Consider the following 18,207-nt stretch of genomic DNA (forward strand, 5'->3'; position numbering starts at 1 on the left):
TGATGATATTGGATGATTAAGAAGTTGGAAGTTATTGCACCAAGCCTAAAAAAACCCAAACTTAATATAATGTAAGCACATAATGACTTGTAGGAAGTGATACTTTTGCAGAGCATCACAGCCTATCATGCATGCCTTTTTGTTGCTTTATTATTACATATTTAAAGGTACCCTGTGGAGTGTTTCTCACTAAAGCACACAGCAAAAGTTATGAAAGCATTCCCATCCTCATAAAATATTTGCAAATTGTATTGTTTTTTATTTTGAAACCTGCAGTCTTTACATCCATATTTACTTCAGCTAACTGCCTCCTCTTTCCTTACTTTTTCTGGTGCATTGCTATGTTTCTTGCTGTGTTACAGCACTTACTGTTATTAGTGGAATAATGCAAAGGACATCATACCATAACTGACATGGCAAATCTTTGTGATAAATGACATGCATGCACTGAACATTTGCACGGCGTAGTCGCCAGAAGAACATGCTGACATTGAACGATTCTGCAAACCACAAATAAGTTACATCTGTACATTTCATACATATATCAATGTTTCTAAAGTGACATATTGCTGAGCTTGTCATCGGGAGGTGGAGAGGTTGGAGGATGGCGTGGCTTCTGTAGACCACTGTAGACCTCAGTTCAAAACCAACAAACAATATAAGTGGTTGGTTTTTTAGCGGGTCACTGTTGAGGTGTTCTTTTAGTGACCTGTTGCTGCAGGGGCGAAAATCCCATTTCATAGTAGGGGGGGACAATAAACAGTAAAATTTTAGAGAATAATTCCAGGGGGGGACAAGGAAAAAAAGTTGTAGCTTGTCTTTTATACATCATCTTTTACCGCAATTTGACGCTTTAATCTTTTCTCTATCTCTCCAACAGGCAGGCATAGGACCTTTCTTAGCACTGGCTGAGTTCACCTGCACATGTCCAAATTTAAAACAAAATGATTGAAATCAAATTAACATGTACACAACGACAACAGTCAGGTGTGCCGTGCTGTCCAAGGTGCTGAGTGTGTCTGGAGCAGAGCAGGTCTCAGTCTCCCCGTGCGCAGTAGTGTGAATATTTATGCTATTAAGTAAACGGAGAAAACATGTCTCTCATTGTTTAATAGCAGCAAAACAATAAGGCTTCATTCATCAAAGACCGAAACTCGATCTCTCTCCTTCTCTCCCTCTTTTTCATCTGGCTCAGGTGTGTGGAATGGATCCGTCATCTCTGGCTGGCTGCAGGAGTAAACCGTTTTGTTTGTTTTTTTCGTTTTTTTACCGGCAGTGAGATAATCATTTCCTGCAATTAAACTGGTGAACCGGTTTATAAACAGTGTGCTGTGAGATCTGCCACTGTGCACCTCAAAACCGTGCCTAATAATCGCGCGTAATGTCCGCTCCTCGTCAGTTAAACTGCACGTCTGTCATGTTTGTCTCACTGACAGGTGGAGAGCCTACAGATATTAACTACGAGCCGCTCCGTCACTGACTGCTCTTGTCCTGTCCTCTCCCTCTTCTTTCTCTCCTGTCCTCTCTGACTATCACTAAACTCTGGCTTTTGAACAATGCAGAAGAAATGTTGCAGACAGTTTATATTATCAGCCTGGGCCTGGGGCTTGTTGTAACAGTAAATGGGATGTGTTGTAACTTGTGTAAGTTAAACTGTATCTGTGAGTGTACATCTTACCCTGCGATGCGCGATGTGGGCAGCGGTTCCAGCCACACGCTGCTACTGCTGCCAAGCAGCCCCGCCCGTTGGAAAGAGTGTGGGATATACCACTACTAGGAATGGGAGGGGGGGACTAAATCTTTTAAGATTTAAATAGCACATTATTGCGCTTTTATAATGAGCACCGCTTACATTGTGCTTTCAATGAATACTACTGCATTGTTCAAAAATTATTAATTGTGTCTCAAATTATTCTAGGGGGGTATAGCTTTACTGAAGGGGGAGTCATGTCCCCCCTGTCCCCCCCGGGATTTCCACCCCTGTGTCGCTGCATTTCCTGCCAGGATAGTGTCACTAAAAGCGGTTGTTTTTTACACAGTGTTGTTAAATTGAAAACTTCCAATATGTCTGCTACATAATAATGTACAAATGTAACATATCTGTGGTTTGCAGAAATGTACGATGCCAACATATAGTCTGGCGATTTGGTTCATTTGCATGAGCACCTCTTGCAGTTGGCAGGACTGTTAACTCTGTCACCAGCATGCTCAAGTGCATACATTCATGTATCCTTGTGTGCAGGCCTGCTTATCAAAACATAGCTCCACAATGAAGCAAGTGATTTGAAACTCTGCAGCATAACTTTTACAAGAGACAGGTTCAGAGCACATTTTGGACTCAGGCTCCCAAACAATTTACCTCAGCAATGGTGATGGCCAGGATGAGCCATGGTGGGGGACAGTAGGTATAGCTGTCAAAGTACCACTTGCGGTCGACCTCGCGGGGCAGCGTCTCATAGGCGACGTGTCGGACCAGCCTCTGAGACAGCCCCAAGCCCGCCTCATCTCTGAGACTGCAGCCTTTTAGCTGCCTGCTCCCCTGCAGGATGGCCCTGCGGAAACTGTTGGAGCGCTTGTTACTCATCTGGAAGAAGGAAGAGAGGAAGGTGATGAGGGGGATGAAAGGGAGATGCAGGCAGGATGAGGGTTAGGGGCAGAGAGAGAGGAGGAAGGCCATAAAGGAAGAAAGAGAGAAGGAGGGGTGAAAGCTTTATTATCAGTGGTTCAGCATGTTAACGACCATTCTGTTATATTTAATACTTAATATTTAATGATCATTTCGAGGTATTTCATTTTATAAAGTATATTCCTCAATGCACAGCTGGAGTCTCAACACACTCTGGGTACAGGCTACACAGTCCTCCTCAGTCCAGCACACTGACGGACCCCTCCCACCTCGCCACGGCAACAGAATGCCTGTATCATCACCTAGCAACCACCAAGCCCCTCTCTTAATCCCTCTCTGTCTACGAAGAGTTAATTTTCCAAACATAGGCAGGGACCTCACAAGCAGTTCATCACTCAGAGAAGATCTCTGCCGTCAGAATCATTATCAATATCAAACCTGACGAAATGACTTCTCTGCTCTCATTTCAAAAGCGCTGCCATCTATTTTGATTTAGTGCAATCGTTTTTATAGCACAGGTGTCTCATTTTTCAAATGGTGGGCTGCTCATTTTCAAACACACTCACACTCACAGTGCAGATATATATAGACAGCCAAAACACACACACATGCACACATTTTCAATCAAACATACGCGCACAAGCCTGACACACAACAGTGAATATGTCCGCAGAGAGGATTTGAAGGATGTTTTTCCAATTTTAAATCTCATGCTAAAATTATTCTTGGACCTCCCATGGACCAAGAGGTCAGTTACAGTTCAGACAGAGAACGGCAGAAACATGTCCTTGACTTTTAGATGCAGAAATAATGAAAACATGTGCTTTAATTTTAAACCTCGAAGCAAGGGATGAAATGTTCTCATCATACAGTGAAATTACACTTTATCTGAGTGCACCAGCTAGAATCTACAACTAAAGAAGGACCTTATATTTCATCACTGACAATGTTCCTCATTGAGGGGCATCAATTCTGTAACAGTCCAACAAATGGGTGGGAAAAGCGAGAGTATGTAGATGTGTCAGCAGCTAGTATTAAAGCTGGGGAATGCAGTTTTATTTTGGCGTCACTTGGCAAAAATCCCATAATAAACTTTGAGTAAAATGTTTTTCAAGTGGACTGAGAGACAACTAGATGTCTGCACCTCCTCTTGGCTCTGCTTTCAGGCTTTAGAACATTTAACCTGTGACAGGAGACTTTGGCCAATCACTCCAGGTGGGAATTTATCAGAGGATCCACGACACAATATTATCACGATACTTAAGTCACAAAACAATATTATGGCAATTTTAAAAATGTTGAGATATGCTGAGTGTTGCGATAAAATATATTGTGATTTATTACCTTTTTTCAACTGTCTCCGAAGGAAAACTTTGTCAAAATCTGTTTCATGTAATAAGATAAATTTTTCAGTTTGTTCATCTCACTTTTGCAATTTTTTGCAGCAGTAAAATGTATCTAGTGGACTGAAAAAGCAATCATTCTAGTAGGTTCCCTTAAGTCTAATTTGTATTTGTAATATTAACAATATACAATTAAAGGCGCTGTATGTAAGAATGTGGCCAAAACGATTACTGCACTCAAATTCAAAATACTGCCACGAGTCGTGTCCGCCCCCCCTCCCCTACAGATTTGAGGTTGCTGGACAGCGGCACGCTGGAGACTGATTTGATTGCCCATGGGCAGCTGGGCAGGGCCGTGTCGCCGCGTCCTTGATCTTTGGTTTTCCAGCGGACCGTTCGAGCAAGTCCGGCTTCTCTGCTGCTAACGCTGCTGCCAGGAAACAGCTGAGGAGGAGCCGGCTGCTAATGCTATGTAGCAGGACACTGCTAATGCTGCTTGCCATGCTGCTGTAGCTCAGTCGTAACTGTAAATGATGCTGAGACTCTACTGACTGCGTCACTGGTAGATGGCGGTGGGTGGCGCAACAGGCCAAAAGACAAATTCAAAACATAAACATGATTTGCGGACTGTAAAAATGTTTTTTAAATGCAAATATTCTGGCTGTACTATTGTTGTTCGTGAGATCAGTATGTTATATGAACATTATTCCTTAGTCTCTGTGACATATTAGGAGGATTTTACGACTATTTGCTTTAGATTTCTTACATATAGCTCCTTTAACTAAATAAAAAATGTGTCAACATCTGCAAAGTTTCAGAGATGGCCAGAAAATGTTGTTAATAGTTTAGCCTTCTGCTACCTAAAGCCAAAGGCTCATGGCTGCAGCTTCAGGTTTACATTTATGTAGCTAACGTTAGCTACAGCCTAGAATCACAGTGTGTCCCCGTCTCACTTTCTGCCGCTACAGACCACCTCGCTGGGAGGACAGCAGGCAGCAGCTCTGGAGACAGACCTCCAGTCAGCAGCTGCAGCAACCCATATCCAGCCGAAGCAAACCTCAGCGCCAAGTTTATCGGATACCCGCCACATCAGCAAACTTTCTTTTGCTGCCGTTACACAGGTTAGACCCAGCACTCATTGGCCACCAGCCCGCGTTGACACCTGGTGCAGGGGTGTCAAATCCTGGTCAAATGTGAGATGCCAAGCAAGGGCTCGTTTTCTAAACTCCTGCAATGACCTCACAGGAAAGCAGTCCACAGAGGCGGAGAGTGAGGCGGAGGGATGATGGGGTGGCTAGCCAGCTAATTCTTGTATCATTTGTGGTCTGACAAATGAAGAGAGAAGGTCAAGAAAGGGCTGAGTGCTTGATGCACTGTGTGCAACTCTACAATTAAATATCAATAGAAAAGTAGTGTAAAGGAAACACTGGATTACTGTATGAAGTCGTCTGATGGGAGGGGCTTAGGCCAGAGAGGAGAGAGCTGCAGAAGGAGAGATTTCTGCCTATAGTAGCTTTAAATTGAAAGAAAGAATAAATGATGTTAAGGGCTTGGGCTTGTCACTTTTAACAACAGCTGACATTGGGTATTTCTTTGCATGGATGTAAAACAGATTCAGGTTAATCGCTCCTGTGACAGCCTCAGCTCTGTGCCTAAATCACTGCTGCTCCAAGCTTTGTGCCGTTTATTATACTTGCTGTGTGTTTTATAACATTCTCCATTACAATGCAGTGACTCTTGTCCCACTTCACTCCTCCACAGACTCTTACTTACCCTGCTCTGTTTATGTCACACTCCATAGCTCAACCCTACTACTGTGTTTGTGTCTCTATAGGAGTGCGGGACACCCAGACGCGTCAGTTAGTGGATGTTATTTTAGGGCAACATGGGTGACTGATAATGTACTCAGCAAGGGCAGAGACTGACGAAATAGGAAAAATGTAATGTGGCTATCTGCAATAAAAATAAAATAATAAGGCAGATGGATATAGTTCTGTAACTTCAAAAACTACAACTTTAAAGCGCCGCCTCTGTATTGAAGTGGTGATTGATGTTTATTCAAGTACAAGCGCGGACTTATCAGAGAAATAAGGAACACTTTTGTTTGAAGATAGTGGACATACTTATCTGCCTTGCAAACAAAGGTACACATCACAATTTGTTTCACTTTGACTGAGTTGGAAGAAGAAAACACAACTAGGAGGAGAAAAGAGCGATAAGAAGACAGATGTAAAATCAGAATATCAATAAAATCTCTGTACGAACAGTTGGCTGATGGTTCTTCTGGCACTGTTTAATGAGACTTTAGTGTCTCCGCATGGATCTCCGTTTGGAGATAAACTTCAGAAAAAAGCCAATTATTTCAGCCTTTATGTTAGGCCCAGAGAACTGTGGGAAAATGATTACGGGTTACCATGGCCACTTCCAGACCGCATACCAAGGAGAGCGCACTCACACACACGCACAGACCTCCCCCAGGCAGCAGTGCTCCATAAAGACAGTCAATTCTTCGTGTGAAGTGACTGCAATTCCTCTCCTCTTTGTAGGACACAAAAGAAAGAATGACGTTCTGTCTGTTTACCCACTGGCAAGAGGAGAGGGGAGAGGGGACGGGAAGAGGTGAAGGGGACAAATGGGTGTTCGGCCGGCAAGAGACAATTTCACTGTTTGATCAATGGAAAGCACAGTCGGAAGAGAGGGACAGGAGAGAGAGACATAAACAAGAGACAGAAAGAGAGAGAAACAGATGGAGTGAGAGGGAGACAGAGGAGGACAGATGGAAGAAGGAAGTAGAGGAAAATTAAGAGGGTTGTAAAAGAGGGACCAAAAAAATGTAATCAAAAAATGCAAGGTGCTGTGTTGATAAGGGCGTGTTGTTCCAGATAAGATAGTGAAATACAATCTAGGGATTCCAGTGTTAGTAAAAGGTCCATGAGTTACAATCATTTGATCTTTTGTCACAACAGGTAAACACGAGAAATATGGCATTTGTTCTACAAAGTAATCCACCAGGAACGTATATTAACTTGATTGGCCAGCACAGCGCCCCGACTGAGGATACTGTATAATGTTGCGGTGGGATTTTTTGGCATATCCTGCCTTTGTTAGAGTTGACAGGAAAGGGACATAAGAAAATGAGGAGAGAGAGAGATGGGGAACATTATGCAACAAGAAGTCCCAAACTAGACATGAACTGGGAATGTTGTGGTTCATCAGACTACCAGGGCGCATCCCAGGTTCATGTTGTTTGCCCACTTCCTTGGCACTCTGTGTTGTGATGTTAAAGGAGAGTTCATCCCAAAATTTAAAAAAAATAAATAAACATATTTTACAACATACCTGTAGTGCTATTTATCAGTCTAGATTGTTTTGGTGTGAGTTGCCGAGTGTTGGAGATATTGGCCACAGAGATGTCTGCCTTCTCTCCAATATAACTGAACTAAATGGCACTCGGCTTGTATTTCTGATTTTGGGGAGAACTGTCCTTTCAAAACAGGGAAAGGTCTTACCCAAACTTTTGCCACAGATTTAGAAACAAACTCTTGTCTAAACCATAGTATGTTGTTGCATTAAGATTTCCCTTCCTTGGAACTAAGAAGCCCAAATTTTGAAAAACAGGAGGTATGCCCACATAGTGTTGATAATATAGGGTATCTTAGGCAAAATCAAACCGTATCAGGCATACACACAGGACATTTATGAGTGCATCTGTAAGCACTGGCACACATCCATCATGATCATTCCACAATTTCATCCCACTGGAGGGGAACAAAGCGGTTCAACCTGTTTGTAGATATTTTAGGAAGCATAAACATATTACTAAGCCAGCTTCTACCCAGAATAGTCGCCAAGCATTTTATGAGAGACAGGAGGAGATGGATGGACAGGAAGAAGAAGGAGAAAGAGGCACTGATAAGGAAGGCGCTGAGAGTTTATGCAAAGGAGGAGAGAGACTAAGGGAGAAGGTAAATAGCGAGGGAAGATGGAGGGAAGAAGAGGTAAACAGAGGGAGCGAGCTGAGGTTTGAACACCGACTGTGACGAAACAGTGAGCGGGCAATTACTGACAACCACACTGATGGAGGAGCTGCGGTGCAAATGGGTGATGGCGCAACAAATAAACCCCCTCACAGTTTGTCTCTGTCTGTCCTGGCCTCTTTCTCTCCTTCTGTTCCTCTTCTTTCCTTCCTTCTGTGAGGGCTGAAGAGAGATAGAGATGTACCAACAGAGACCAGGCACTGATAATTAACTAGCTGGAAGAACTTTCTCTCTCTCAGGCTCCCATACTGGATTTGACCCCTTTGATCTTTATCATAGAGACCATTAATGCCTGCGCCTTACAAAGTCCATTACGCTGCATTTACATAGCTTACATTCCTTGAGATATTCATATCATATTTACAAGCTCTTGCAGAAGTGTGGGTTCACATGCAGAAATCCTTGTAGATAACAACCAACATTTAGCCTTGAAGAGCTGTCTTCTCAAACAGGAGGTTCAGACTCTCATCACTCCAAAAGCAGTACTTATTTTAGTATTCAATGTAGGGCTAAATGTATTATTTTCATGAATAACAATCTGTTGAATGTTTTCTTTTCATTTATTCTGTAACTTTGACTTGGTCTATTGAAAAAAAAAATGGTGTCAAGGTGATGTCTTCAATTTTTTTTGTTCGACCACCTTATGAACACCTGAAGGTATTTGATTAAAATTATTTTAAAGAGAGACAAGCAACATTTCCCTCACTTTTAAGAAGCAGAAACCGAGTGAGATTTTAGGTATTACTTGATCTGAATTTGGTCTGCGTTTGAGAGAGAGAGGGGCGGATCTCTGGATGGAGGGAAATTTACCACAAGTTACTGCCCACATTGTTTTGATACAAAGTTGGTTGAAAACCAGCAAAGTATCCCTTTGACTGTTACACAGTCGAACGGCATGCTGGGTAAAGCTCGCTCTTTGTTGCTTGTAACTTTTGGAATAAACGCATTTGTTCCTGGGAAAAGCCAGGCTTTGACTTTACTTGGGCAATAAAATGTTTGTGTGAGCTTTTGCACCCGAATGCTCTTGCATTGCTAGGGGATGCAGCTAAGTCATGGCAGGTGTATGGCTGAGGACCCAAGGAAGCATTGTGTTGAGAGTCAAGTTGTTTTAAGCAGCAATATTGGAGGCCAAACAGTTGGCCTGTTTCAACAGTCACATTTTAAAGGGCACTGCACTAATTACATGAAAGAGAGAAAAGCAACAAATCTTCAAATCTGAGTAACTGGAACAAGCAAATGTTGACATATTTGCTTGATAAATGATTAATCGATTAATCTAACTAATAGAACTACTTGCTTATTCATTTACTGCACAGCATATTACCATAATCATGAATTGTCGTCACTACTAATCCCCCCCCCCCCCCCCGTGTTCAGCTTCTGTTGTGCCTGCCTCTGTGAATGTATAAAGTATTGAGGGGGTGGACACAATAGCGACTAAGAAAAAAAAAAAGTGAATGTACACACAGATGCCGGCACCCCATTCCTCTCTGTCCCACTTCTAGTTGCACGTCCTGACCCACAGCCTGTCACATGACATGAATGCACCAATTGGAAAACAACAGCCAAAAGCCCCTTTGACATTTTTCCAAGCTTCCTACAGGCCTCATTCCTCACCCACTGTATCAGACAATAAACAGCTCTGAGGAACAAGAGAGAGAGGGAGAGATGGGCAAACTCACACTCACAGACAACAATGAATTCCCTACAGTCTCTGCAGATGCACACACCCCCACTGCACTGCCACCCAGTAGTTATTGTGTACCACACAACTACTCCCACTCTGAGATCACTCCACACTGTCCCGGGTCAGCGGTTCAGCCTCCCATGAGGAACAGCAGCAAGACAGTGGAAAACAGAAAATGAGAAGGTTATGAGGCAGCGAGCACAGCTGGAGATGCTTGAGCGAGACCTTGGACAAACAGCAGCAGGCTGCAGTTTGAAGGTGAAACTGAAAGTGGGGCAAGGTGAGCGTTAAGAGGGGAATTTATCACCGGACTGAGAGTCATTTCCTGTTAGTAAGACTCTCCACCTTGCAGCTGAGGTGATTTTGGAATAAGGCTTTTGGGGCTGGATGTAAAAATGAAAAAGCTCTGATGTATGAGTAAAAAAATAGTGTGGGTAATGTAGACAGACGATGGAGAGGTGGGATACAAACATTGTTTTCCAAGTCATAAATGAGTCTCAATTCCTGGTTAGTCAAGAACCAAGTCAAGATAAAATCCTAAACTTTGTATTTCAAGTCTTAAATAAGACTTTCATATGACATATTGACTCACTTTTTTATAACATCATCTTTAATCTTTGAGGCCTGTGAAGGATATCACATCATTACAAGTCAATGGGCCCTATCATACACCCGATGCAAAGCAGTGCACAGCACAGCGCAACTGTCAAGTTGGTTTCGGACCAACGCTGTTGTAATTTTTATGACCAGCGCAACCCAAGTACTTGTGCTTATCTGTGCACCCATGGGCATGTAGGTCTTAAAACGAGGTGTGGTCAGGCCATTGTTGTTGCATTGCTATTTTGAGGCAGCGGAAAGTGATTGTGCCATTGACCAACAAAAACCTGATCTAAAGTAACACTGGTGCAGTATTTTCCTGGTATTTCAAGGGTGCATTATTCAGATAGTAAGATACACCTACACAAGTAGGTTCTTGTACATTCTGCTTGTTACTCACAATGGAACACGCGGATGGGTTGAAGGGTTGTGGGTGGGTGAAATAATACATCATTAATGAGGAAAATATTAATGAAATTCTCTAAAATGTGGTCATAGCAGGGAGCAGAGCAGAGCTGTACTTAATAATTGCAGTTGTCAGTTTTGCCACTTAAATTTCACATGAAATTTGCTGCAGTAAAATGTATTTATTCGTCCCTTCACTGAATAGAAGTGAAAAGAAGGTGAAAATTAGCCAATGTCAGTTTTGTGCATGTGTGACTGTGCCCTTAGTAAAAAAAAAAAACAACACACACACACACACACACACACACACACACAAAAGAAGGCTTACTTCTTTAATTTGCTGAATCCATCAACACATATCAGTGGTTATAACAGTGCAGTTACACCTGGCTTTTAAAGTGAGATGATATTCTGATTGGCTGAATTCATGTTATGCCCAAAACACACCTAATTAAGGGACTAAATATAACCTCTTCGCCTCTTGCACCTTACTTTCACCCGGATTATGTGCCTTTTAACTTGCAAAAGTTCAGTTGGACATGCCCTAAATCTACCTGTGCCATGCACTTTAGACCATGCACTATAGATAATCCCAAAGTCAAAGTGAAGTCAGGAGTCTTTGGTGTAAAAGTCAAGTCATTTTCTTGACTAACTCGATTGATTTTTGATTCTGTTGTTTATTCATGTCCAAAGTCATTAGATTCAAGACTTGAGCCCGACTCCATGTGAAAACCACAGCATGCAAGAACATATTGGATATATCTGTTAATACTCACATTAAAAAAAGTTGTAAAGACAGTGTGCTGTAAGAGGTGCCAATAAACCACTCATTTCTAATGAACACTGCTGTCAGCAAGTCTGTAAAAGGTTAAATCATCTCACCAGGTTGACAAAGTCTTGGTAGCAGATCTTTCCGTCAGCGTTGCCATCAGCGAGGGCCAGTAGGACTTCTAGTTTGTGGGGGTCAAGCTCAGAGCCGTGGGTCGCCAGCAAGTCCCTGAACCGCTCCGTACTGATGAAGCCCGAATTCTCTGGGTCATACTGCAAATGAACACACACACGTGCAAAAATGAATATGACCATATAAAAACGAAAGGCTCTTCTCATGCACCGTTTGTACGTTTTTCTACCCAAATTTCCTACATATCCGACATAATGATGAGCCAGTAATTTGTGCTTAACCCACATATTGTGGATGGCTGTGGTCATATGACCAGTGTGCTGACTGCAGTAAAGATGGAGGCAGTCCTGAGTGGTCCAGTCAGGTGGAACACTGGGGAGGTGGATGGGTCACAAAACACAGGACTTTCCCCAGAAGAACGTTGTTTGGAACCATGTGAATACTGAGTGAACTCTGAGTCATTTTAAGGTACCTTCTCACCATGTGTCTTTTCCTAAACCTAACCTCCGTAACGTTACGTAAATTATATAACCTAATGTTGAAGATATAATGTCATTTGTGCATCGCTAATTCGTAGGATAGCATTAAAACCATTGTCTGTGCATTTTATATCATACAAAGCGCTGTATGAGGACATGTTATGTAAGTGTAGTGTAAACAGAACAGAATAAACACAAATACATCTCTCTAAACAGTAGTATGTCAACCAAGAACCAGATTCAAATAAACGTGAGAAGTTCACGAGCAGTCAGTATCCCCCACCTCCCCCAGTGCATAATTTTCTGTGCAGCCAAACATCAAAAGCTCAAAAAAACCATCAGCTGCGGTTTAGTCACAGTTTGAGCACTTAGAAAGGAGCCCTAATTGCTCCAAAAAGGCCCAACTGTTGAGATGCAGCAATAACTTTTAACAGCTTTGGATTTCACTTTGAAATGACACTGAGGGCTGCATTTAACCACAGGCTGTTTTTCTGCTTATTCAAAGCCAGAACAGAGGGGGGATTCAAATGCATCTGAAAAACACCAGATATTCTGACAAAACCAAAGATATTTTAAAAGGCTGTGAAACTTTCACAGCAGTGATCACTTAAGCACTTGAATGTGAAAAGAGCTCTGTACTTTTCCGCAACTCTGTTATCCCAGACATATTAGTTCCACACACTCTTTTCTGTAATAGCTTTGGGTTTCACATCTCAAAGGAATACTTTATCCAAAAAATTGTCATTATTTATCAATTACTAACTGTGTTACTGTTGTCTTTGTGAAGAAAACGTTTTTTCTGCATGCCTCCACAATGAACGAAGAATACAAAAGTACAAAAATATTAATTAATTGAAAAATAGCAAAACTACATCAAAATATCCTTTAACAAACTCACATAACTCATGTAGTATAATCCAAGTATCATTTATCCAGTCGTATGCTCAGTACTTCCCAAACACATGCATTTTCACTAACGATTTAAAACACGTCTGTACAGACAGTCTCATGCATGGCCAAGTAGTGCACTTGAACTCTGCTCAAGCGGCGCTCATATGCATGCACATTTTCAGGCCTGATCATGGTGCACTACTCATGGAGAAGTGTTTTTTACATTGTAACGTTTTAGCAAAAACGCATGTGTTTGGGAAGCACTGAGAATATGACTGGATAAATGAGACTTGGCTTATACTGCACAAGTTATGTGAGAGTTTGTTAATGGACGTTTTTATAAAGTTTTGCTGTTGTTAAACACAGTCCCCCTCAGCTTCAGTTCATCAAGAATTTTCTCCATTTGGTTGCTGTGGAGGCATGTGAGAAAAACGTTTGTTTTTTTCACGAATTCAACGTAACACGCAGTGAGTAATTGATCTTTGGTCATTTTGCAGGTAAAGTATTCTTTGACAGTTCCTTCAAGTGACAATTTAAAGTGAAATTTTGATTGCAGAGAAGTGAGCAAAGACACTTGTAATAACCTCTGTTTCTAATGGCATAGACTGCCAGTGATTCTGCCTGGATTAAGAAAAAAAAATAAAAAGCTGCTCTTGATCCCCTAAAACAAGGATAAAAGAGGGGAAAAGGCTGCAGCTGTGTGACAGTATTTGTCTTTTCAACCAGGGACAAACTGGCCTGAAAATATATATCAACCCAGGACTTGAATGTTTGATTTGAATGTCAGGTTGTTTGTGGATGCAGGCAGAAAGCAGCTGCTACATCTCGGTCTCAATGTGCCTGTGTGTGTGTGTGTGTGTGTGTGTGTGTGTGTGTGCGCACGTTTGTATCTGTACATTTGTGAATGTGCATATACGAGTGTAACCATGCCTGTGTGTAAATACAGCGCATTCATGCATAAAGAAATGACATTCAGACAATATGAGCCGCCTGCCAGATTCCAACACCCCTGAACCAGAAATAGTGACCGTGTGCATGCACGCATGTGTGTTTATGGGAGTGTGTGTTTGCCATATGGCAGTGCTGGCAGACACTCAGTAATACCACACTGGCAGTTTGACCAAATGACAATGGGTAAAAGAGGTTTTGGCTCTCCCTCGTGTTGTTTTTCTCCATGTTACCTAACGGTGAGAAGGCTTTTTTTTGGCTGTTCAGGCTACAGTTGTCAGTACCCTTACAATGTCATCTCTGAGATCTGGCTGTAATATCATTCACACTTCACGCCTGAAATTTGATTTTATGCAGCCTGTGTGGCTGCAGTTTATCAGTGTGTGATGAGAGGATTGTCTCCAACAACATCCTTGTGTCTTCGGTAGATAGCTCTGCGTGAAAAGCGTGCTAATGTTATAGCAAGTTCAGTATATTAAGTTGGATATGGCGTGGAATAACTGCAGTTGTGAACTTGTGTTTAATGGAGGCAAAAGAGATAATTGCTCAAAAATTTATGCTGACGGACATTTTTAGTAAAAGCAATAATTTCTAGAGGCTACCAGATGGGAAACATAGAAATGATAAAAGGTCCCATCTTCCTTCTGAGAGATGCTCTCGGAGTGTTAGCATAGAGAAGACAAGCAGATACGGGTACTTCACGAAACGTCAAGGCTGTACCCCTTCTTGGATGGATAGAAAACCAAAACTTGTAGATGTCAATGCAATTTGATGTACTTGAAATATATTATTGATACATTTGTGTGCATATATTTTTTGTTCAACAAAAGTTTGTTTTATTGGTATGTCTAATAATTCTACAACCTTGCCTTAACTTGAGCGTTCGCAATATATCCATAAATTAAGACTGAACGGTGTGCCATCATGCCCCTTCAGTCGACAGCCACTGACACAGTGACTGGATCTTACCTATTTGTATGTCTATACATATTTGAGTGAATCACCGGGTATCATGAGGCGTAGTCTATAAATAACCAACCTGTTAATAGCCAACCATTTGATCTAGATTTAGTTGGAGACGGCAGTCTGATGTTGTTATACTGTATGACTGTACAGCAGCAGCCCACTCAAGCCCCTCTATCCATCAGTAGTATCTCTCACCAGCATCCTTCAGTCATTTACCACACTGACAGTGAATATTCATGCATCTTATGTGGCTCAAATCTCAGTTTATTTGTTTCACAACCCACTACACATCAGCTTTTTAGCGTTTTCCTGTTGTCTTTCCTAATGCGCTAGCACAACTCTTTCTTTCCGCTAAAAGGTAGCACAGCCTTGGCGATGATGCCACGCTGTCAAAAGTATTGATACTTAGATGCTTTTTCGATACCACATGTTTGAAGCGATACAATATCCATTAATTAGACATTAAATAGTATTGAAAGTGCCGAAGCTATAATAAAATTTAAAAAAAAAAACCTATAATCTGCAATCAGATTTTCAACCCAAGTCTGCACAGATGAAACAGGGAAGAAAAGCAACTGGTCCTTGACCTGTGGCAGAAGCACAAGCAGGCAGGACTGTGTGAGTGGATGTTTGCAAGTGGATGTCACTGTTATTCAAGATTTTCTCTGTACCTGCACTGTGTGCAGGTTTTAATTGAAAAAAAAAAAATCCTATTTTGTGTGCCTAGGGCATGTTTTTCTTTTTGCCATATCAATTGTGTCCAGAGGTTTTTGTTTGATTTTTTTTTCGTACTGGTGCTGTATTGCAGTTTAAAATTCTGATGACATGACATCAGTCGGGTTTATGTCTTATGATTTGCTAAAGGTCTTTACAGCCAAGAGCTTAGATAATAAGTGGGGGGAGATTCGTGTTCAGGTGTTGAGGCCTTTGTTAATTTAGTAAAGTATAGAATATAAAGTTCCCAAACAAGTAAACGTAATTTGATTTTAGCAGAGTGATACTTGGAAATAAGGTTTTGTCATCAAATAAAATAAGAAAATATCGATAAAATAAATAGATAAATGCATGGTGAGGAAAATGAAACTAAGTTCAGATGTAATTTCAAGTAATTCTGACTTTTTTCTCGCAATACTTTTCCCCTCTTGACACTGACTCATGGCTGTCAATGCTAAATTGAATCTGGATAAGACTATATGTGACAACCTCCTTTCATGTACATGTACATATCTGGTGTGGGAAGGTGTGACAGCAGCAATGTGAGTAACATCCCATTTAGTGCTCTCAGAATGAATCATTTCATGCATTCTAGTGTGCCTGGATAAGAAAAGGCAAATTGGGGATCACAAGTGTGACCTTAGCAGAAGTGAGCTGTTCAGTTATGACAACCGGTCTGAATGTGTGCCATCTGCCACATGGCATCCGACAGAAGAAGAGGAGGAGGAAGGAAGTGTTGCAGGAAGAATTTGTATATTCTTATTAAACTAGAGAATATTCTTATAATGACAGTGCATTTTTACCAAAAAACAAACAAACAAACAAACAAAAACACTATCATTTTTGTGCAAAGGCAAACAAACAACTCCTGAATATGATTAAACCTGCACAGCTTGGTCCAACATACAAACTCTCCACAAACTCACATACACACCAATACTTCTCTCCCTCTCTCTCTCACACACACCCACCCGCCCACACAAACACACTCGCACACACGCTTGATGCATAGAATGTAAACTCTACTCTACAGAAAGAACCAACCTTCTCTTGCAGTAAATCAACCAGTTTCTGCCGTGGCCATTTTGTCATGGTGATGTAGCGCCGGCCAAAGCCAGTCTCACCACTCACTGCTCAGTGCGTGAGCGAAACAATGTGTTGTGGGTGTGTGTGTGTCCCTGTCATATTGTTTGTCCCAGACTGCGCAGGGTTATTTCTAACCAGGACTAAAGGATTACAGTCCAATCCAAGACCCTCAATACACACCTCCCCCACCTTTCTCTCTCCCCTAAAACCCTAGTCACCCTCCTCGCCTCGGCCCGCCCCACACACAACACCCCCTCACCCTACATTCACACCCCCCTCCCTCACTCTCCCTACTCACTTTCTCTCTCTAAAGCTAACATGTGGGCTCCCTCCACAGAAAAATAAATAGTTCAATAAATTTGCCTGTTATCTCTTTTCCTGTCACTCCCAGAGGCAGGCAGCCGTACATTATTTTCCTCACACACACACACACACACACACACACACACAAACACTCCCTCGCTCCACTTTCGTGACACCACAGGCTTCATAGTTGAGTGATCACTCTCTGAAGTCAACAGGCTGGCTGCTGGGGTGGAGCGGCGGAGGGACACACACTCAACAATGGGCCTCCGATGGCAATTTCATGCAAGGTTCGCCCAATCCCTTAACTCCAATTAGTGTTCATTTCCTTCTGATGCACCCAGAGGTGCATGCAGAGAAGGACACTATATGATATGAGACTTTCCATCTGAGACCCCTCGAGCTTCAGGACAAACTGAAAAGGCTTTTCATTATCCGTTAAACTGCAATTTTTTTGCTTGATTGATTGATGAGGTGTTGAAAATTGGAAAAAAAAATGTGAAAAAAGAAAAAAAAATCTTAAATGACTTCCAGTTAATTTTCTGTCAATAAATCAACAACTAGTTTCAGCTTTATTCAGTTGTATTGTATTATCTATATTTTATCTATATATTCACAATTATTTATGTCTTTACAAGGTCACAATAACTAAAAATACTTATTATCTGCACTGAGCCACACCATCACAAATACAAGGAGAGGATTTTAGGTAACGCAGTACTTAAATACTGGTAAGTACTTTGCTTGTGTGCTGGAACATTCACCAGATTGTGAATTTGACTGAACTTTTATCCCAGCACATATTCCATTTTCATAACCGTGTTATTGTCTCTGCTCCATAAGGCTTGTTTTGCAAACAGCAAAGGGAGCGTGATGCAAATCCCTCAGATTAAAATAAGCACAGACACACACACACACACACACACACACACACACACACACACACACACACAAATCCTGGTGCAGACATAATACCACAAAACATTCACAGCCAATGAGCTTTCATATTAAGGGCTTCTCAGCAGGCTGGTGTCAGTGCGGAGGAGAAAAACAGCCGAGGGAGGGGAGCAGGAAGTGAAGGAGGGTTGGTGTGAGCTGTTTGGGGGGTGGGGTGGGATGCACGGCTTTTTGTCTTCAGCCTCATTTTCATAAAGCTGAATATTAAGGAACCTTACAGTAGGCTGTTTCTAAGGGTCAGGGAGTTTTTCCAAGACTTGAAGTCTG

General features: G+C 41.8%; 1 protein-coding gene across 5 annotated transcripts in view; it reads right to left on the bottom strand.

Annotated features, from left to right (window-relative positions):
- The window catches only part of rhbdl3 (rhomboid, veinlet-like 3 (Drosophila)), an 82,892-nt gene that overhangs the window by 24,263 nt on the left and 40,422 nt on the right, over positions 1-18,207 (bottom strand). For all 5 annotated transcript variants that reach the window (XM_049572420.1, XM_049572421.1, XM_049572416.1 and 2 more), the window contains 2 exons: positions 11,578-11,736; positions 2,360-2,584 (listed from right to left, as the gene is read on the bottom strand). In XM_049572420.1, coding sequence (XP_049428377.1) covers positions 2,360-2,584; positions 11,578-11,736 — 384 coding nt within the window. The remainder of the gene's footprint in view (positions 1-2,359; positions 2,585-11,577; positions 11,737-18,207) is intronic.

This window comes from Epinephelus fuscoguttatus, linkage group LG3 (assembly GCF_011397635.1).
Source record: "Epinephelus fuscoguttatus linkage group LG3, E.fuscoguttatus.final_Chr_v1".
Classification (NCBI taxonomy): Eukaryota; Metazoa; Chordata; class Actinopteri; order Perciformes; family Serranidae; genus Epinephelus; species Epinephelus fuscoguttatus.